General features: G+C 40.2%; 1 protein-coding gene across 1 annotated transcript in view; it reads right to left on the bottom strand.

Moving 5' to 3' along the window:
- Nucleotides 1-23178, bottom strand: part of LRP1B (LDL receptor related protein 1B) — a 1835733-nt gene that overhangs the window by 1082377 nt on the left and 730178 nt on the right. The window contains exons 8-13 of the mRNA XM_063932605.1: nt 22089-22311; nt 19700-19871; nt 19284-19427; nt 18311-18547; nt 16877-17057; nt 91-310 (exon numbers count right to left, since the gene is read on the bottom strand). Coding sequence (XP_063788675.1) covers nt 91-310; nt 16877-17057; nt 18311-18547; nt 19284-19427; nt 19700-19871; nt 22089-22311 — 1177 coding nt within the window. The remainder of the gene's footprint in view (nt 1-90; nt 311-16876; nt 17058-18310; nt 18548-19283; nt 19428-19699; nt 19872-22088; nt 22312-23178) is intronic.

A 23178-nucleotide genomic window follows, 5' to 3' on the forward strand; every position in this document is an offset into this window, starting at 1 on the left:
CAAAACAGTATTATCAGTAGTATATAATAGTTAAAAAAAAAATCAAAATACATTATACTGTACAAAAGATAAGAATTCTATTTAAGTTACCTTTCTATTGGTCCCGTTAAGGAGGATCTGCTCAATGTGGTCATAGTATGCATCACACCAGTACAGCAAGTTGTTCTCATAGTCCAGAGATAAACCATTCGGCCACAGCATCTTAGTGGTCACAAAAACCTGTCTATTAAATCCATTCATCCAGGACATCTCAATACGACCCACACTGTCATCAACCACATCTTCTACCCAGTCCGTCCAATACATCCAGCTGTAAGAATGAAAGAAGAGAGCAATTCTTCATACTGTTTTCAGAACTGATGTACTAGTCAGGAAAATGCAGATGTTTATAGGATTAATATCTGCTACTGACTGATTAAGAATTGTATGGAGCAACATGCATAGTATGGCTACAGAATTCATCATTACTCAACCTGTATGAAGTATACCATGGGGTGCATTAAATCTTTGCATTGAAGATATAATATCTTTGCTAGAACCACAAATTCTGCACTTTTGCCCCTGTTACTTCAGTCTTTAAATTCAAAATCACGGGCCGGATGTAACAGCGCCCAAGTTCGGCGGCTGTGCGGGATGATGGCCGAATTCAGATTTTTTTAAAGGGGCAATCATGTACAAGGCTAAACCATGCCATGTACATGATTGCCCATTTATAAAAATAAGCTGCGTTTGGCCGGCATTTCGCACGGCAGCCGAACTTGGGCGCTATTACATCCAGCCCCACCTTTCTAGTTGACCCACAGTTGTTTTTAAAGTTATACAACACAAACGGCCTGGCGCTAATAAACTATATTATCAAATATATATAAAAATCAAGTGTAAAGAGAATATTTAATAAATTAAGCAGCAAAAGGCAGAAAAGTGTGCTTGTGGTTTGCACACAGCAGCGTCTTATAGGCAGGTGTATTACAATTAAACAGCAAATTGCCTCTGCGCTATAAAATATCTGACATGGGAAAACCAGTATGGCAAAGAGATAAAGCTCCCGTTGCTAAAGCTCCCATTGATGGTGTGAAACTAGTCAGAATTTGGACCTTTTGGACCCCCCGGTTAACCTGCCTGTCCCTGTGTGGAGCCCTGGTGAGACGGATGTGCAGTGACACAGTGGAGAAGATGTATTAAGCCTGGAAAAGTGATAAAGCAGTGATAAGTGGAAGGTGATAACGTAACAGCCAATCAGCTCTTAACTGTCACTTTTCAAACCTGTAATGATTGGCTGGTGTGTTATCACCTTCCACTTATCACTACTTTATCACTTCTCCAGGCTTAATACATCTGCCCCAAGTGTTTCTACAGTGATACTGAGGTAGAGGCTGGAAGAAAGCTGCAGCAGCAACAGGACTGACACTAAACCATAACAAGGTATCTGACGTAGAGAAAAAATATATGGTTTGAGATTAGTCTCCCTCTTTTCTCTCTCCCCCCATTAACTATCAAGGGGGTTATCCGTACCCTTGCAGTGGAGACAGACTATTAATCATATAATAATAATAATAATAATAATAATACTTTATTATCATCAATAGTTCACAAGACATGAACAATCCACAAAATTAAAAAGCAAGCAAGTATAGAAATCATGAGGACAAGGAAGAACTCTCAAACCAGAACACTCCCCTTTTATCTTAATTTTGTTCTATTTAACATGTGTATTGCTGTCGGGAAGAAACTACCCCATAACCGGCTAGTCCGACAAAGAATAGATCGATAACGCCTATTTGATGGCAGCACAGAAAACATCCCCAAATTTGGATGAGATAAGTCTCCTAAGATGCTTTCACCTTAGTGAGAAGCCTTTTCTCATATATATCCTGGTTGCAGGGCAAACTAACTCCAATATGCGTCCTATGCTTACAAGAGCAATATAACAGGCACAATACCTGTCTGATTGGAAATACAGTATAACTAAAGACACTGCTTGTAAAAACCTGGAACAAATGGGATATCTAAATACCAGAAATTATCATGTTTAAATATGGACACAATAGTAACAACAGACAAGTTTCTTTATTCCTTTGTCTGCTATATTACAATATTATAGATCCACCTCCCAGAATAGGTAAATCCAGTAGATTTTTTGCATATCTGAAGGTACATTAAAGCTGCTATAAAAGCTGTGAAAATGTGTGCTCTATATATATATATGGTAAATATATGTTGATTTTGAAGATGTTCTAATTTAATTGACCGGTCTATATACTTTTAATAAATTTGTATTTATATAATTTAAAACAGTATGATATTTTCTGCCAGACGGGTTTTCCCAAGTCATATATCTTTTAGTGCAGAGTCAATTTGCTGTTTAATTGTTTTAAAAGTTGATTAAATCATAGTAGCAGAGACACCATTGTACAGTTATGGAATATACAGGGCCATAGCTGGTTGATAGCGCAACCTTTGCTGGCCCATCAGCCTGAACCTGTATAGGAATGACATCACAACAATGGGGTGGGACTATTGACACCAGAGGAGAAGCAGCGATCTTAGTAGCATCATAGGACGTTCCAGACAGCAGCTTTCTAGGGTGCCGTTGCATGCCAAATACAGGTGACACCTTTTTTTAAGGTACACACTAATTAATAGCATATCAGCAGCAATACCCTTTCCAAACTGAGTAATCTGGAACCCTATTAAATTGCAGCCATACAATTATACTATATTTGCTGAACTGGTTGTGTCTTAGATACATGCAGCTAATCAGACACAGCCATAAACCATCATTATCATCAGCTCTCAACTTGTACCAGGGGTCAAGTATCCGTAAGTCATCCCTCTCCAAATAGATGTATTTATTCCTGTTAGATGGCCATTTAGTGCGGCATTTCACATTGACACACTCTTACTGTACACTGGCCACATCTACACTCCCCTGCCCCGCCTCAGCTCCTTTGTCTCAGGGTGCCATAAGTCAGGGACGTGCGGCGAGGTAAATTTCTCAGGAGGCAATTGTTAGTACCAGAGCCAGATTTACACACAATATATGAGCCAAATGGTTCGTGTGGTCATTATACAAAGGTGCAGCAGTATAAACTCATGGAAATTTGGTGGGCTTTGATTAGAGATGGGCGGAAAAGATAAGCAGGTGATGCACTCCCTCACCTGCCATAGACTAAATGTTTAGAATAATACAAAGTAGATATTTTTTACATATTCTTTGTATTCTTCATATACATTATACAGTCAAATCTCTGGCACAAACGTTAGTATGACAGGAAAGCCTATGCCTCACCTGCCTCACCCCACCACATGTCATTTCCATAAGTGCAAGATGTGTCACCAGGGACAAAGATGTACAATTTGCAAACTGATGCGCATTGCACACTGAAATACACAGCAAGTTGTGGGGAAATAACACAATGTGCATTTACAGTATGTCCTCTTCTAAATGAGGTTCTATGTACAGTATATAAATAATGTTGATGTTTTTAATGTTAACAAGAACTCTAGGGTCCACTAAATAAACTAGATAAATAGATTGTGTATAAGGTTTGTGTACATAATTCATCACATTTCTTTTTTCTTAATTATTGAACACAATAAGATAATAACAATTTAATCAATCAGAATAATGTTTATAAAATTTTCCCATAAGTAATGGGGTTTATTTAAATATTCATGTTTTCTTTAAGCAGCTTAATAGACATGTACATTTAATGGGATGTGCATATTTATCATGTAATACATTAACATAATAATGTTATATGTGTTTTTGCAAAACTGTTACAAATGGTCATTTAGCATCTAATTTGTTTTGGGACTATTGCAGTTTGTAGTAAAGATAAATGATGCCAGTATGTCTTGGAATGCTTTAATAACTTTTATTTATAGGTTTTTTTTTTATATTTTCAATTGTACTAAAGGAATGCTAATTGTTGTATTATTCTGCTAGGCTCGCTGTTAATTTTTTTAAATGAAGTTTTCAAGCATACAATTGGCAAGTACAAATGCCATAATGCTAAAAACCATAGCATGAACCAAATCCAATTTTTGCGATGGTACTCTTGAATTAAGTAGCAAGGCATGGTGTTATCTTTAGCTTAGTACATATACAGGTTGGTTTTGCCATGTAAATGATTGCCAGGATAAACCAAAAAAAAATCTCTCACTTTCTGATTCTCACACCCTTTTACATTTCCCTCCAGGAAGGTTTCTCCACTTTTTCGTGATCTTTTCCCGCTTTATTTTTTGGACACAATTCGCACAACCTTGCTGCTTATAGTGCAAATTGGCATTTCTAATTGACTTGTTCGGTTCCTGGGTGCATATGTGAAGGTGAAGTGTGTGAGTTTAACAATACAAGTTTGCCCCCTTATGAAAACAGCTGGGATGACGACTGACATTTTATTATGCTTGGGGTGGAAGTAAGAACATGCCACGGAGAGATGTAAACTTTTATGGTCAATTGCAGAGAGAAATAACTTGCTTTGACATTATTTCTCATTTCTAAATACAGTGACTAGTGTTTAACTTATACACAGCACACGTAAGTTAAATTGGGACTTAAAGTTACAAAGTTCCCTAGAAAATACATCCTTCAAATATCAGCTGTGCACTTGGCATCATTATTATCCATTCATTCTCAAATCAGCTATTCTGTATTTCAGGGAATGATGATGTAATTCAGATATGTCTCAAGAAGACTAGAACATCATTGTATTTTGAAACTTGGCTTAACACACAGCCTCAACTCTCTTCAACAAGCAGCCTCATGATCAAAGAGACTGCCCAGTGCAGCAGAGCTACTGTAAATGCAAACAGCTCAGAGGGGAAAATTGGTTCAAAGCAGCATTTGGAATCAGGACCGAACTAGAGCATAATGGCATCATACTGGGACAAATTGTACAGTTGCAGAAGCATGATTACACTCAGTGTGACCTCTCCAAGCTCTACGAGGCAAAGGTGCTGCACTAAAGATGGCTAATTAAGGAATGGTTAGCCCTTACAGGCATACTGTTTCACCCATTATCTCTATTTTGTTACAGGTCTGCAAACTTCTTATCAGAAAGCATGAGTAGATGTACAGTTTATCAAGATTTGGTGGTGAAGTCTAAAAACAAGATACAAGTAAGATTACTGAAATAAAATAAAGGGGCAGAGAAGATAAATTTTATTGGCGTTCCTTGCATTGCAATGAGCTAGGAACACTTTGCCCAATAGAAATAAAAAATTAAAACATATCAAATAGAGGTGTGTTAGAATTTGCTGGCATTCTGAATGTTGACAAAGATGAGAAATTGACATGTCACATGTCAACATTCACAATATTAACACTGACTTAGGGGGATATCCAATTAGCCCCGGTAATTTACCTGGGCTAATTGTCCCACTGGGGGCTATCCTATTACCCCCGATAAGCCAGAACAAGCATACATTTTTCACACCTAATGTTTTCCCGGGGCTAATAGGATATGCCCCATAATGTTAACAATGTGAATGCTGTCGAGCATGCTGCAGTCCGCTCAGGAGGTAATAATGGCTGATCCTAACCATAAACCTAATTGTTGCCTAACCCTCACCGCAACATTTTTAAATAAAATGATTGTCGACATTATATTGTCAACATTCACAATGTCGACATGTCGTGTTGACATTCTGTCATTGCTTACATTATGACTGTCAACATATTGAATGTCGACATTCTATCAATGTCAATATCATCATTCTGTCAATGTCAACATTCTGAATGTTGACATTCAGACCATCACAATATTTTTTGTGTCAACATTCTGTATGTTGACTTTCTGAATGTTAACATTATAAATGTATACATCTTACATTCTTATTATTAACAGTTTCTTATATATATAGCACAGCATATTACGTAGCACTTTACAATTAGAACAGTGGTTCGCAAACTCGGTCCTCGGGACCCCACACAGTGCATGTTTTGCAGGTAACCCGGCAAGTGCACAGGTGTATTAATTACTCACTGACACATTTTAAAAGGTCCACAGGTGGAGCTAATTATTTCACTTGTGATTCTGTGAGGAGACCTGCAAAACATGCACTGTGTGGGGTCCTGAGGGACAAGTTTGAGAATCTGTGAATTAGAATAACAGTAATATAAGAAAAAAGCTGGGTAAAAACAGACAGACAAAGAGGTAGGAAGGCCCTGCTCGTAAGCTTACTATCTATAGGATTATTACTCTCATCATTCATTTATGACAAGAATAAGCCATGTTTTAGCAGACAAATGCAAATGTTTAGTCTCATGAAATAGGTGGTTCTAAAGGGGTAGGCGGTTGGACATCATTTGTCTTTAACACTATTTATTGCATTATTGCATTTCTTCAAATATTTGTGCTGTCCACAAGCCTAAGTGCAATTCTGGTTTGTAGACTCTCCTAGGTGCAGAGAGTAGGTGTGAACCATGAACTGACCAGGATTGACCATACTGGCATAAAACATAACACCTGCCATTATATGTACACACAGTGTACTATAGAAATGGTAGCCAACATGTATTTGGCTTCTGGGGTAGAAGTACACTGCAGAGGTGGATGTCTATGAGGACCAAAAATATAAAATCCATGGAGAATTTTTTTTCCCCATAAATAGATGGAACAATTTAAATATAAGCAATATCAATTATTTAACACCCTTTGCAGATCTAAATTTCTATGGCTACTTAAAGAATATGAATGTATTATATATAATATTGTTTATTTAGAAGATTATCATATTTGGTATATTTCTGATATTTACAAATATAGTTTATTCGGACCGTATTCCAAAATTACTTTTATATTTATTTAACTAAATATATGGATTTATGTCAGTGTGGGTGATAGAAGTATACAATTTAAAATAGGAGTTCCATTCATGCAATGCATCTTCAGTATAAATGTGGCTGAATCCAGGGACTAGGTGGGTGCAAGCGGTGTCACTGCTAGAGCACGGGGCTCTGTAGACTGCACCGTTGCTTCCCCACGGTCCCTACAAGTGCACTGCAGCTTGCACTGCCTCCCAGATGCTGTCATGGTGTCATCTACAACTTTGAATGTGTCTCACAACCTTTGTTAGTACATATTTTAGTACTGGTACAGATGTAGCCATGCTCATCTTACTGTGATGCAGCACGCTGCATCATGGCATGCTGCATGACTATTCACAGCCAGCGATCCTTCAGGAATTACTGGAGAGATTACCAGCTGCAAATAGTCGCAGCCTGGTATGCCATGCAGCATGCCGTGTTGCAGCATGCTGCATCGCAGCAAGATGAGCAATGTTACATCTGTATATTCTGCCCTCCAGGGCTTAAAGTGGTCCTGGAGAGGTGGTGAAACTCATTTACCTCAGTACCTACCCCCCCCCCCCATCCTCGCATTAAGCAGCGCCGTCGCCAGTGCTAGTGTTTTTGGCACCCCCCTGCAAACTATAAATTAGTGCCCTACTTCCCATACTTTATAAAGGGACATTGATCTCACAACGAAGCAGCGTGGTCACATAATAGTACCCCCAATTCATATTACTTGTCTTCAAGATGCACAGAGCCTGCTCCTCTTTATGCCTCCTCTTCACTTCAGCAGCGGTGACAGCATGACCTCACATACACCGAGATGGAAAAGGAAGCTACTGGGACCTGAGGAGGGGATTAATGCTGTCCAACAGACACAGCATGTGTGAGCACCAGGAACGGTGGGCTGGAAATGGAGGAGAACCACGGTACCACCTGGACCAGAGGAAGGGGAGGGGGTGGCTGCAGCTCATCTGTAACACTAGCGCTGCCTGCATCATCTATTGGTGTAGGTGATGGGGCAGGTTTTTATGTTGGAATTACTGAGAAAGGCAATGGAGTTCGTGGAACGAGTTCCCCCTACCATTACAGGTGATGGAACTCAGTTCCAACCCCCCCCCCCACACACACACACACACACACACACACACTTTAACCCATGTTGCCCCCTGTCCTTTCTTGATTCAGAGCTTCTGTAAAAAAACTGGAAAAGGTCTTGGTATCACAAATCGTAGCATCCAAGACATCTTTTCACTTTGAATTGTTTGGTGTTTTAGGTTTATTAAAGCTTTAAACATGTGGAAACTGTTTCTCATTTACAAATTGGCTTTTTTTCCCCAGCTTGAGTAAAGAAAAGACATGGCTTGCCTATTTGGGAATGCATATACGAGTATCTAGCAATCTCTGACATAAACAGTAGCTGTTGACATTATTTTATATGACAAGTGATTTAAGAATAACGTTGGCTTGAATGAACCACCGGCTTTTTACACTCAGCAGGCAATCTACCAACAGAAAGATTTATGGATGGTAAATAAGCATTTTCCCATCAGGATAAAATACTGACACCTTTAAGAGCAATATGTCACTAACATTCCGACCTGATTCCCAGTTGTTAGTCATCACACCTTGTTCACCGTCCATCCATATAATCAAAGGAGATCAATTCACCAGCTTATTATATGCATTAAGGAGGAAATGACTGATTTAACTGTAAACTGCAGACATATGCCTTAGACAGTTATGTGATCGATAAGCAGTATTGCAGTTTAATGTAAATAATGTATGGCTAATGACTGTCCCAGGGACAATTAGCCACATATTGCCTTTTATTCTGATCTGTTGATTATGCTACAAAGCAAGGGGGATGAACTTTTGCAAACAGGTGACAAGATAGAAAGCAATTTAAATGCTCTTGCCTGTAAGCAGTGCAATAAATCTGAACAGGACTACATTACGTTAAAGAGTGCCAGCAATCACTCTGATGTACACATCACTTGTCTAATAGTCATATAGACAACCTTTTAGGTCTGGGTCAATATTCTTCCCTCCAAGTTAAGAAACAGAATAAATCAATAGAAGTGCTAAAGATGTTTATGACTTGTTAAAGGACAATTAGGTTTATTTTCTTGCCCATTCATTATAAATGTTTTGCAACAATTTGCCTGGAGCTTTATGTTACTTTACACGTTACAGGACATTACAGCCCTTTAAAATTGGTCTTTTCTGTAACATGTCAGAAAATGTCTTGGATTTTTTTGTACAGGGGGCCGGTGATGAGCATATTTATATGAGAACAAGCTTAGATTACATAAATGTTAAGCAGACTGCATTTCCACAAAACACAGTGTTCTTCATAAAAGTGGTCTTCAGATTCCTTCAAAGTGACATCCTGACTTCCAGGGTCGGACTGGCCCACAGGGGTACAGGGCAAACCACCAGTGGGTCCCACTGCTTGGGTCCCCACCCCCTCCTCTAGGCACCAGGATCCAGACTGTGCACTTGAGTTATACATTATATATATATGTTACTATATACTGCACTGGACTATGGTGTATTTTGTACAGAGCATTGTTGTTATTACTCTGGTACATTATCATACATGCACTCAGGGGTGTATCTAGGGGTCTGAGCACCCCTGGCAAGTGAGGGTCAGGCGCCCCCCACCCACCCCCTACACACATTTTCTGCATCACTATCTATGTTGGGATGCCAGCATCAGCATTCCGAGCAGTTTCGGGATGCTGGCGTCAGCTTTCTGACCACCAGGATGCCATACGCCTTAATGTCTCCTATGTCACCCCTGCCTGAACTTCCTCCTTCCCTTACTTACCCCCTTGCACCACTCATGCCCCCTGTACCTCTTTAGCCCTGTAGTTTTCAGTCCCACATTCCATTTCTCAGTCTCACCCCCCCTGCACCTCTCCCTCCCTCCCTCTATCACCCATGTACCTCACTCGCTCCTTCCATCTCTCACATCACACCTGTACCTCACTCCCACCTTCCATCTCCCACACCTCTTCTTCACTCCCACCTTCTATCTCCCCTACACCTCACTCCCGCCTTCCATGTCTCTCACCTGTACCTTGCTCCCACCTTCTATCCCCCACACCTGCACTTCACTCCCACCTTCCATGTCTCTCACCTGTACCTTGCTCCCACCTTCTATCCCCCACACCTGCACCTCACTCCCACCTTCCATGTCTCACACCTGTACTTTGGTCCCCTGCACCTCACACCCACTTTCCATCTCTCACACCTGCACCTTGCTTCCTCAGATTATTACCCCCTAGTACAGGGATCCCCCTTCCTCTCAGACACATTATCTCCCTTAGCACAGAATAGCCCCTTCCTCCAAATATAGAAGATTCCCCCATCCCCCTGAGACAGATCTCCCCCTATCAGCCAGTACGGGTCACACACAGAACCTTCTCCTGGTATGCGGTGTTCGCTCCATTGGCAGGTTAGGAATCAAGGTGGACAGTGTCACAATGGGAGCCGGGTAGAGATGATATCTGCACAGTGTGACTGCATAGTGTGTATTATGTGTAATTATTCAGCTAGTGCTGGCCAGGGCTGGTTCTATATTAAATATTTGTGCAGTGTCTGACTAGGCATGTGGGTGGTGCCCAGCATCAGGGTGTGCCTGTGCACACATGCCACCCACCGTGTGCATGCCTATGCCCCCTCACCCATAGCAGAGCAATTAGCCGCCCGAGCCCCCACTCCCCATGTGTCTCTGCCTCATGCCCTACCCCCTAATAGCAGTGTTATCAGCTGCTCCTACACCCCCATGTCTCCCCCCTATAACAGTGTCATACTCTCCTGTGCCCCCACCTTCCATAGTTCTCCCCCTCATAGCAGTGTCATTACCCACCTTCCCCCACTCCCCATAGGTCTCCCACTCTCACACAGCAGTGTCATTACCCCTCTTCCCCCACTCCTCATAGGTCTCCCCCCCATAGCAGTGTCATTACCCCCCTTCCCCAACTCCCACTCCATACTTGCTGACTTTTGGGCTGCTCTCTCCGGGGGGGCAGGCAGTGAGATGTCGCGCAGAGGGGGGTGGGCCAGAGATGGAATGGGGTCGGGCCAGAGATGGAATGGGGTCGGGCCAGAGGCGGAATGGGGGCATGGCTGATGGATCGCGTCATGTAAGCCACCCCCCACCCCCCCGCTGTGTAATGACGCTATTGCCAGCATTATACAGCAGGGGCCGTGGCTATGATGACGCGATCTCCTGCCCGGACCGCCCACTTTACTCGCTAAGTGGGCGGCTGGGCAGGGGGTGACCCCTGAAATCGGGAGACTTGCCTGCTCTTCCGGGGGGCCGGGAGGGTCACCCGATTTTCGGGAGCCTCCCGGCCATTCCGGGAGGGTAGGCAAGTATGTCCCACTCCCACATAGCAGTGTCATTACCCCCATTCCCCCACTCCTCATAGTTCTCCCCCCCATATAGCAGTGTTATTAGCCACCTTCCTCTCCCCATAAATCCCCGTTATCCCATCCATATCTTACCTTTGTGCAGTGATGCAGCAGTGCTGGGGCAGGGTTCTGGCTCCGCAGGCTCAGTGCCTGGCTTCCTCTGCAGCTGCAGTCTGTGCTCAGCCACAGGGCAGGCAGAAAGTGAAAGTAAAGTCACTTCCTGCCTGTGTGAGCAGAGATCCGGCTCTGTGTGGTGCTGCTGCTGATTGCAGCCTCCGTCCTAAAGGGCCCCAAACACTAGAACAATAATGCCCTATTTCACGCCAGTTCGGCCCGATATATTGGGTGAAATCGGGCAATTTGTTGTGCTTTACACCCGATCCGATCTGATGCGCGTTCCCGTGAGCATCGGATCGGATCACCTTAGATCCGACATATCACGAGTGTTGCACTCGTGATATGTCAGATTCTGCAGGAATGGCTGGGATAGTAAAATATACATCGTATACAAAAGGTCCGCATACAATGTACCTTTTACTATCCTGCCACCCGGGAGGCTGCCGGGAGGTTGGAAGGGAAATCCTACACGAAATTACGGACCGTCATGTCGTTTAAGTGTATAGGGCCCTTAACTGTCCTCTCTCCTCCTGGCTGGCTGCAATAACAGATGCCCTAGACATTTGCCTATAATGGCTCTGGGTGAGAGTGTGTTACTGCCGGTGTCCGTCAGCACCACACTGCACTAGTGATCAGACTAGTGTCCCGCAGCACTGCACTTGTAATCAGACTCAAAAGAAACTACAGCTCACAGCAGCCACTAGCTGCCGGGAGCACCCAGCAACAAGTTTATTTTGAGTCTGATTACAAGTGCGGTGCTGCCGGACACTAGTCTGATCACTAGTGCAATGCGGTGCTGACGGACACCAGCGCCGTGCCGGCAGTAACAGACTCTCACCAGGTACAATCTGACAGCACTACTCTTCTACCCTTTGGCCACGGGTGGCACCGCCAGGCGGCGCCCCCTCCTTGCCTAGCACCCCTGGCGAGTGCCATCCTGGCCAATGGGTAGATACACCCCTGCATGCACTAACAGTATATACTATATATATTTATTAAGGGGCCCAGTATGTGCACTTGCGCCAAGTCTCTTGTCAGTAGTTGGCATACTGAGTCTTACAGTTTAACACTTTGGTTCAGATTCATGATCAACCTGCATGAAGTCCAGAGCCGGCAGTTAACACTCATTCCTGCTCACTTCACCAAAGGTTGCTAAAAGGAATGAGTGTTACCCGCAGCCCTGGTGCTGATACAGGTTGATTGCATGTCTGTAACTGGATAGCATTGTGCACTTTATCCAGTGGTAAATAGATGGAGCAAACCAATATTTGAATCTGTCTCTATGTGCATTGTCCTGTGTTACTTAGCTGTAATATAGAATAATGCTGGCAACACTTTTGCTTTGCTCCAAGACTTGAGAGTTGTAGTCCAGCGTCTCTGGCACACTGGGAGTGCTGTTTTGCTGTGACTACCATGCAAATAAGATGGTACCTTACTCTGTTCAGAGTGGCTCAGTCATGCCATGCATCTCCTCTCAAGTAGGTTGGGGGAAGGAAGGGGGGGGGGGGGGCGCTCAGTGGGGTAAATGGAAATAGACAAACAAACAAATACTAAATAAGAGCCTTACTTGGGTGGTGACGGACAGTGCCATAACTAGACATTTTAGTGCCGTTTGCAAGAAAGAGCATCAGTGTCCCCCCCTCCCAATACTGTCATGATTTAAATCACTGCACCAATAATATATTTTACATTAAATAACAATAATTATATATATATTATATATATTATATATATAGAACCCCCCCCCCCCCCAAAAAAAAAAAATCTCTGTGACTGATGGGGGGGGGGGGGGGGGGGTACACTGCCTGTCACTAAATGCAGTGCTGCAAATGCTGCTACCTCACTGCTGCTGTTGTCCAATTTGGGCCTGACTCTGCTGCTCCTACTGAGCCTGACCAAACTGAACCTGACTCTCAGTCAAGTCCTGATATAGCACTGCCCAGTGCCCATCCAAATGCTGATGCTCCTCGTAGAGCAGGGCACTATAGAAATGGGCCGGGGCTGGGAGAGATATCATGATGCTGTGGCTGGAGATGGGGGAGCTAGGAGGAGGCGGAGGATATGAGGTGCAGCTATAATGCTGTTTGCTGTAATTAATGTAGTGATATGCATCCAGCAGAGAAGGAGCCAGGTGCACACTGCTACATATATTATGGTGGCCAGTGCTGCAGCTAGCGGTGGCGGGGCATGAGATGGGTGGGTGCCATTGCGGGTGCTGTCGGATATTTCTCTGCCTACAGAGCATACAGTATGTGTTGCAAATGCGCTGTGTGCCAACCACTGTTGGCAGCACCTTAGTTAAGATCCTGGTGAGGGGGAATAAATATACCTAAACTGTTATGTGAAGGAAACAAGATAGAGCAGAGGTCCACTATTGATGCTCTCGACAGTGGCTCCGAGAGAGGGGGGGGGTACTCCAGCTGTCACCCTCTTTCCCTGATGTCATCAGCCAGAAGAGAGAGGAAACTGCTGTGTGCTGCACTGGCGAGAGATGCAGCTGCAGCAATATCCTCTCTCTCTGTGTAATGTACAGGGGGGGCAGGGTGAGTGATGCCCTCCGATGCCCCCTGCTGCTCACCCGGCGTCCCCTCATCCAGTAACCTTTAAAAAAAATATTTCTAAAGGAGAGGGGCTGGCCACACCTCCCTACTTTGGGCTTGCCCCTCCAATTTCCTGGGCTTGGCACAGCTGTTGGCACCCCTGGCTCTGGATAGAGGGCTAGGAGCACAGGGTTAGGGAGCACAGCATGTAAAGAAGGATGAAGAGCTGCACCCCCTATGGGAATTCAGTAAACACATGCAGCCTCTGACAACAGGAGTAGGGCTGCTTTTGTTAGTGGTCATCTTAGCACTGTTCTTCTCACAGAATATAAATCATGGGCAGAATAAAAAATCATGGGCAGCCTGCCCCTGGCAGAGCATGGTGAACCCTCTAGTGCCCAGGGTCCCCACTCCACAGGCTCCACCCATGCTATGTCCCAGTAAACAACTGTATCCTTACTGTATCCAGCTATGAATAAGTTCCAGTATCACACAAGCCTTCATACAGTAGGTACATATGTATGCATCCATTTCCTGGGCATGTACAGAGGAATTTCATTCATGATGTGCTACACTAATTGGCATAGTGCTCACTCTACATCAGCCTATAGTGTATGTCTGTGGATCTGAATGATGAGAGCTGTATGAACTGTATTTTGGCTAAATAGGGACAATGAAGTAATGAGTTAGCACCATAATTGACTGTCTGTGAACTCAAAATACACTTTACGTCTTGTTTAATAACCTGGTTTAATTACCATGGATATGCTTAAGCTCATAACAACAACCAACCAAACAGATATTAGAATTCATAAGTTTATTGCAAGTCAGATAAATAAATGCTAATATCTGATTGGTTACCTAGATTTTTAAATGTCATTGGCAGTTTAGTTTGTATGCACAGGGAGGAAAAACATAAACCAGTTGATATAAGATGCCAGACAGTAAGAATAACATACTGTCTAATGTATTTGTTTAACGTGATGCAAACTCCTCCGAGTGATTTAATCCTTCAGCTTCACATCACTAATGTATTCTGACTAAAGCCATAAAGTACTGTTGTTAGTGCTGCAGATCTCTTTTATATTTCCCACATTGAGTATGTGTGTATGATCAGGGACTTTCGTATAATTGAGTTTAAGGCCAAGTAAATCAACAATTGGAAATATATACAGAAATAAATGCAGAAACAAAGCATTGTAGGAACTAAATGTATGTCTCCTTGTATCAGCATGAGAGTGATACTGTGTTTCAGATAGCAAAACACATATGTTCAATTCTTTGTATCGCTAAAGGTGCATACACACTGGGCGTTTTTGCAGAGCGATGATGTGAACATCGCTGGGCTGAATATCTCTCAGTGCATACACACTGAGTGATTTTAACCCCGGCCCAGCAATATTCATGGGGGTGAACCACTTTCCACAGTAGGAGACTGCGGAAAGTGGTTCACTCGGCTTGTAAAACAGGCAGACGGATGCCGGAGGGCAGCGATGATGCGGAAGCGCGCATCAGCGCTCACCACCCACCCATGCACACGCCAAAAGTGAGTACTTTGAGCTCAAAATTGGCCAGTGTGTATGGGCCTTAAGATTGCTAACATATTTATAGCCATATTACTGTACATATACAATATCATTTAAGTATTTGCACTACACTAAATCTGTACATTATACAAAAGATTACATCCTTGACAATATATGCCTTTTTAAATTAGTAAAGGGATGGGAAGTATTTACTTTAACTAAGCCCCAATGAAAATCAGGGTACACGTTAACAGTAAATTTTATTTACAATTTCTATTTATGAAAATAAAATTTTGATTCATTGTAGTCTATTGTTAAAATTATATGTTCTGCCAAACCAACACAGTACAGTCATTTTCATTTCTATAGTCATATTAAGTTGTACAATTAAAATGGTGTAATTAGCACAAAGTTCCCTTCCCAAAAGGTGTCATCCTACTTTCACAACTAAAGTCCCTTGAGAAACAAATTTATGTAAAATATATGTTTGCATAATGTGTACAACAAGCCAGACCAAGAAATAGTTAGATAAACCAATCAACCTTCATTTTTAAAAGAATCCATTCACAAGCCTACTGCGTTCTACATTATGAATGGAAATCGACCTGTCGACCCATAATTCACAAGAAAATTTGTCACATTTATTCCTTGGATACCTGTCACTTTCAATGTAAAATACCAGGAACGTCCACTGTCCAAAAAGCGGGTTTTAAATGTGTTTGAGGATGTAAATGACAGGTAAAGTAATTGCTGCAACATTTGCATTTGACATAAATTATAAAACCATGGTATAGGGGTAAGCGAATCTGAAAAATGATTAGCAATATTTTCTGAATAACATTCTTCATGCACTATGTTCTAATCAATCACTCAGCCACTTACTCACTTACACAATATCAATTATATATGAAAAAAACCTACAGATATAGCCACTGTGCTATACAGATATAGGCCCAGATTTATCAAGCCTTGGAGAGTGATAAATTGCACGATAATAAGCTACTAACCAGTCGACTCCTAACTGCCATGTTATAGGCTATGTTTGAAAACTGACAGTTAGGAGCTGGTTGGGACTTTGGGGTCTATTTACTAAGCCTCCGATGAAGATAAATTGGACAGTGATAAAGTACAAGCCAATCAGCTCCAAGCTGTCATTTTTAAAACCCAGGCTGTGACATGGCAGTTAGGAGCTGATTGGCTGGTACTTTATCTCCATCCAAGGCTTAGTAAATAGACTTGTTTATCACCGTGCAATTTATCACTCTCCAAGGCTTGATAAATCTGGGTCATAGCTTATTGTGGCTGCGAATAGCCATGAGAGCGACAAGGTTTTCACGATGTGCGTATATTCGCATTGCATTGCCTAATCGCGGATGCCCACATGTGTATGTATCACGGGCAAGCTGAGTCTGGCTACATCTGTATGTACTCAGGGAATGAAAACAGGCATTAGCGTGTTTATATGCTTATACCCGTTTACAGGATCCACAACAATTCCTCGTGGATGCGACATCTCTCCTTCTAATAAAGTTTTTCTGCTCTGTGATGCTTTTTCCAACCGGGCCACATTGATAGTTTTTCTGTGTCCGTCATTCGTCCAGTATAGATTATTCCCAATCCAATCAACAGCTATTCCTTCCACGTTGTCAAGATCTGTTTAAAAATAAAACATCTGGTTAAAAATAATGACAAATGAATTAATTTGTTCTAATTAAACATATGTCAATCAAGTTTTTAAAATCTTATATACAGTAGATTGTGGAATTGCTTCCAGAACAAGTAAGTGTGAATTAAGGTAGGTACTGTACACACTTAAGATGCAATTGTTCTGTACACACTTGAGATGCAATTGTTCTGACAATTACATTTAGGATTGAAAGTCCACATAAACAGGCAGATTCATATATACACACTATTACAACCTACCTTGCAATCCGCTATACTCATCTCTTGAAACCATCTGCTGATAAGATTGTAACTGGAGCAGCATTGGCAGAAGTATTGAATATAATTGTTGGTAGTGTATACAAACTTTTAGGATTTGCTCAACATAGTACCATCTTGTCTCCGAATTATTAGGATGAACATAAAATCAGATCAGCAGATGTCACCAGTTTTCTTGAAATTAAACATGATCATGAGTGCGCACAGTACCAAGAGGTTGGGAATTGTATGATCTGCAAAACTATTGTACAGGTGTATACTCAGCTTTACTGTTATACAAGGTAGAAAGCTCTGCTTGCAAGAAGAGCTTACAATCTAAATATGTGGTAACAATTCGTGTGGCATGCATGCTTATTTTGTTTTGTAGACTAGCTACATACAGATCTACAAATGTGGAATTAGGCAGATATTTTGTAGATCTATCTCCAGAATTTCATTAATTTCTTCTGTTACTGTCATACTTGTCATTAATGCCACATGTTTGTACTTCAAACGAAAGGGTTCATAATATTTTGAGTATAGTTAATACGTTTATCTACATTAAATAAAGCAATTTTTTTAATGTTCCATACTGCATTCAAAAAAGAAACTCTGAAATAACATGTCCCACCCTTCAAGCACTAGAAATGTGTACCTGTTATGGTGAGTTAATTGTGATTCATGTGATATTAACTCTTATAGGTACGCTGACTGCACCAATCATTCATTCAACTTCCAGAAGAAATTTAGACTTGAGATATTTTAATACAGTAGGGAGCCCAGGTGAATTTTTCAATGGGCCAGGTCACCAATGGAAGAAATCGTGATGACGCATGCACTCCACATCCTTCACCTATTGTAGATATGCCACTGATTTCAACCAATGGGGCAGTGGTACAATTATTATTTATTATTCATTTCAACATTTAAACATACTCTGGAGTCAGAGGATATTACTGGCAAGTCTTGAATTCATTGCCTACCATCTTTGAGGATAGTTTCTCTCCCTGTTCCGTCAATCTTTTGCCGACCTATGAGGAAGCTGGTGGTGTCTGCAAAGTAGATGTAATTTGATTCTGCATGGTAATCCAAAGCTCGTGGGTTGACTAGGTTTTCTATAGGACGCATATATTCATCTGAAACTTTTGTATTCAGATCCATTCCCCTAATTATTCCTGGACGTCCTTTTCCGTAAAAGAGGAACAATTCATTCTTCGGTTCTGTAAAAAAAATGCAACAGGTTAGTTAAATTTACTGAATGAAAGCTGTTCATTCCAAGTAACCAGAAACTTAATTAAAACCCCCAAAAATCATTTATAATATATAATAATTTTTACCCCTTTAAAATGTCCTCTCGCGAAGCAACATGACAGAACATATATGATAACTTTGTGTCAAGTGTAAAATTGATAATACTGTGTTGCAGGCGTTTCATTTAACAACTCATTAGATTCTGATTTTGATGTCATTTTTGATTAAATACAGCATTCATTAAGTGTCTGGATGTAATGTAGGAAACAAACAGAAATGTTCTGTGCCAGAAAAATGATATTGTGCAGCTTTATGTTTACAAAGCAGTTAGTTCTGCATCAGATAAATTAGTTTCTTTATATTATATGAAAAATCTAGTTACTACACTCAGTACACAGAAATCTGCTTGTTTAATAATTAATATACTGTATATACTGTAGGGGAGATATATGTTTTGTAGGGGGGAGGAGTGAGGACTAGTCAACATATAGAAAGTATAGGTCATCTGTGACTATGAAATCTAACCTAATATAGTCTAAAATCTCCAATGCGCACTTGATAAACAATTTGATGGCAGATGTATTTTTACCATCCAATTATGTTTTACATGTAAAATTGTTACAATTGAAGAAACAAGCAATCTAAATGCCTGTTTTCTCTTAATGTAATACATTGACTTAGAAAAGATTCACTTGTTTAACATACTTTTGCAGGACCTTCCATCACTTGCCAAGCTGAATCCAGTCTTGCAGCGACAGGTCCTTATTTTGTAGCTGGATCCAAGCAGACAGATGTGGGAACACCCCCCAGGCCTGCCATCTGGGTTTATTTCACATGCATGGCTCTTGACTGCAACAAATCATGGCAAACATCATACACAAATTGCTTTTTAAAATAAACATTTACTTTAGCATGCGAAAGTCACTGACAACAAAATTCATCTTATTTTTCCAATGACTGCCTTAATTGTTTGTCATGAATTAAACATAGTAATTTAAATCAGTACATTTAAGCTCTTTAATAGGATTCACTGACTATTTTGTTGCTGTAAAACTGTCTTGTGCAACATTCTTGAATTCTAAACTTTTTTAATTTCTTTGCATAAGGATTATTGCACCTACCTGTAGGCTGAGCACGTTTGTGGTAAATCTTTAGCCCACGGGCGCTTTCCAGGATTAATAATGATTGGACATCTGTGTTATTGAATCTGTTGATCTTTACAATGTTGGAGTTGTCCAAGTTGGTTGCAAACAAATAATTTTCAAATAATGATAAACTATATACTTGACTAACCTAAAAAGATAATGATACATAAAGAAAAGAATACATGGCTACAAAATGAGTCACTTGTATTCATTGAGCTGTCTACTGTACATACTTTTAACACATTGTTTTTATTATCTTTATCTTACAACAGATTAATGTGTAAACTGTGCAGCAAATATAGTATATACTGTAATGTATATACAGGTTGAGTATCCCTTATCAAAAACGATTGGGACCAGAAGTATTTTAGATTTCAGATTTTTCCGTATTTTGGAATAATTGCATACCACAATGAGATATCATTGCAAGGGAACCTAAATATAAGCACAGAATGCATTTATGTTTCATATACACCTTATACACACAGCCTGAAGGTAATTTTAGCCAATATTTTGACTAACTTTGTGCATTAAACAAAGTGTGTGTACATTCACACAATTAATTTGTTTCATATACACCTAATACACAGAGCCTGAAGGTCATTTAATACAGAATTTTTAATAATTTTGTGTATTAAACAAAGTTTGTGTACATTGAGCCATCAGAAAACAAAAGTTTCACTATCTCACTCTCACTCAAAAAAATTCCTTATTTCGGAATATTCCGTATTTCAGAATATTTGGATATGGGATACTCAACCTGTAATGTATAAACTTTGTTTCAAAAAAAATTACAGTGCTACAGAATAGTATAATTTATTTTGTATTCACCTAAATTTAGATGGAAATGCACTGCCATTACCATTGATTTACAAACTTTTTATTTTTAGTTCACATATAATTATTAGTTTTCTTTTTGAGGTCTACAGATAATTTTTTTTTTTTTTAGGTCTACAGATAAATTGTTTTCCACGTACCTTTAATAGAAACTGGAAGTTAAGGTATAATTTTTTTTAAATCATTTTTTGTTTCAAAATTTTATCTTCAACTATATGAGTTCAAAATGGCTCTATGAACTATGAATGACACTAAAAAAATATGGCAATATATGTTTTTGGGGGAAATAAGTTGCTGTTTCAAAAATGTAAACAATACCTACACAGGTTTTACTCAGTGAATAGCCTCCTGAAACAAAAAGAACCTCTCTTAGCAATTAATTAATTAAAAAATATCTCATTATAGTTTAGATTTTTTCATGATTATATTCAGTAAATGATTTCCTAAAAAAATCTTCTAGCAATTATTTTTTTTAAACTTGCCATAAGATTAAAATAAATCTGCAATGCCTAGACTTTTTTTTGCATATTTAGGCTTTAACACATTCCTTAATAAAAATAATAAAGATGATTTTCCTAATTGGCTTCAGTCAATTATTCAGATTAAAACAAAGATCTATCAAAATATTTATTTGGATGATAGCTAATGAACAAGTTTCTTGGGTACCAAATTCACAAAACAAATAGACATTTATCTAATTTTTCAAGAGGAAATTAGTAGCTCTTTTAATGCCACAGATCCTTACTGGTATTTATACAACAGTATTCTCATAAATGTCTAAGAAGGAAACTTGTGCCCACATGAAACAGATGATTATTACTTCTCATTTGTGTGAAGCACACGACTGGCAGGCTCCTTGATTTAACTTTTGGAAGAGATAGTAATAGGTTTTTAATTTCATGGCCATCCCTTGGGTTAAGACAGTCACACAGAGATTTCAAAATGATTATATTCTCTTTATATAAGTGAGACCCCTAAGCCCCATGTTTTTAAGTACACTTGTATGAACTTATTAGAATTAGGAGTTAGATTTTCTGTACAGAAGGGCCAACATATTTAGTCTGCAGATATTCAAGTATATTAGGACTAGTTCAACATCATTTTTAATAATCTTATTTTACTGGTATCTGAAACACTGATGCATATTTCATTTTACATGTCATAAAATGTGAAATTAGCACATTACTAGACTGTTGTTGCTGCATCAAAGTAATGACGCACCAAAGTAAATAAAATGTACTTACTGTAGCTATTACTTAAATTGATTAGTGTTATCTTAATTCCAGTGTTATTTTATTTCCAGTGATATCTTAGTCTGGGTAAACATTTGGCTGACTAATGATCTAATGATTGGTTAGATATACTGTATGTACAAACAATCTTGTGCATACACACTTATACCACGTTGATGTGGGATTAGGAAGGCAGGGGTTACATCACATATTTCAAGTTCCTTACATGTGGAAATCTTTTTCTGTTTTTCAATTGACAATCTTGTTGGCCCTAGGCATATGCAGGATCTGCTTACCTCCTTCCGGTGTAAAATGATATGCCTGTTTCTTCCCTCATAATCAGCCACTTCGATGCAGTCCAAGTAGGCATCTCCCCAATAAATCAGCCTTTTGACAAGGTCCAGTGTGAGAGCTGTTGGCTGCTCAATCTTAGAAAGAACTATCCTTGTTCTGTTGCCTCCATCCAAATCACTTCGCTCAACCTTAGCCACATTACCATAATCCGTAAAGAAGAGCTTCCTGTTGAAATAGATTTTTAAACACGTGTTATATGAAAAAATGAAACAAAGCATCTATATAAGTTACATTGGTAAAAAAGCAATTATTCATTTCTTTAGTTCTTATTTATTGCGCGTAAAGTGGATTTTTTGTTAAACCCACAATACGGCTGTATATACTGTAGGTGATAGGTTCAAATTAAACACAGTGCCACAAAAATGCTGATACAGTTAAGTTTTGTGGGTATCCAATCAACAGCGATAGTACCGTGGGTGCGAAAAATGGGGGGAGGGTTTCGTGATTATTTAAAATGTTATCCCAATTTTTTATCAACTCACTGGTAACCAATTACATCTTGAGAAAAAAAAAACTGTTTTCTCTTGAAAATACAGTGTCCATGAAAATCCACGAGCCTATGTATTTTCGCAGCAGTTTAGCTTCACCTGAGGCAAGCAAAACAAACCCTGATAAGCGCCAGCTATCAGGGCTAATAGGATAGCCACCAGCAAAAAATTAGCCACGGAAAATTACCACGGCTAATTGGATACCCCACTTTGCCTTTAAACCATAATGTTGCAGGAAAATAAACAATTAAACAATGAGAATGATGCAGAATAATCGAAATCAGCCTTAATTACTCTTGCATTGTGTGTACAGAAATAAATGCATGTAATTGCTGCAGAAGTGCACCAGGGTCTGTAACACCCGGTACAGTGTATGTGAAGCCTGCCCTCACAGGAAGCCTGTATTTACTTCAATAAAGAGGCGTGGCATCTCAGGCAGAAACATGGCCTGTTAAGACATACAGAAGACAATTCAACAATTCATAATATTGCAAAACCTTAAGTGTCTGATGCACTTGATGAAGAGCCCATAAGTGAGCCATAT

Source organism: Pseudophryne corroboree, chromosome 7 (assembly GCF_028390025.1).
Source record: "Pseudophryne corroboree isolate aPseCor3 chromosome 7, aPseCor3.hap2, whole genome shotgun sequence".
In the NCBI taxonomy this organism is placed as follows: domain Eukaryota; kingdom Metazoa; phylum Chordata; class Amphibia; order Anura; family Myobatrachidae; genus Pseudophryne; species Pseudophryne corroboree.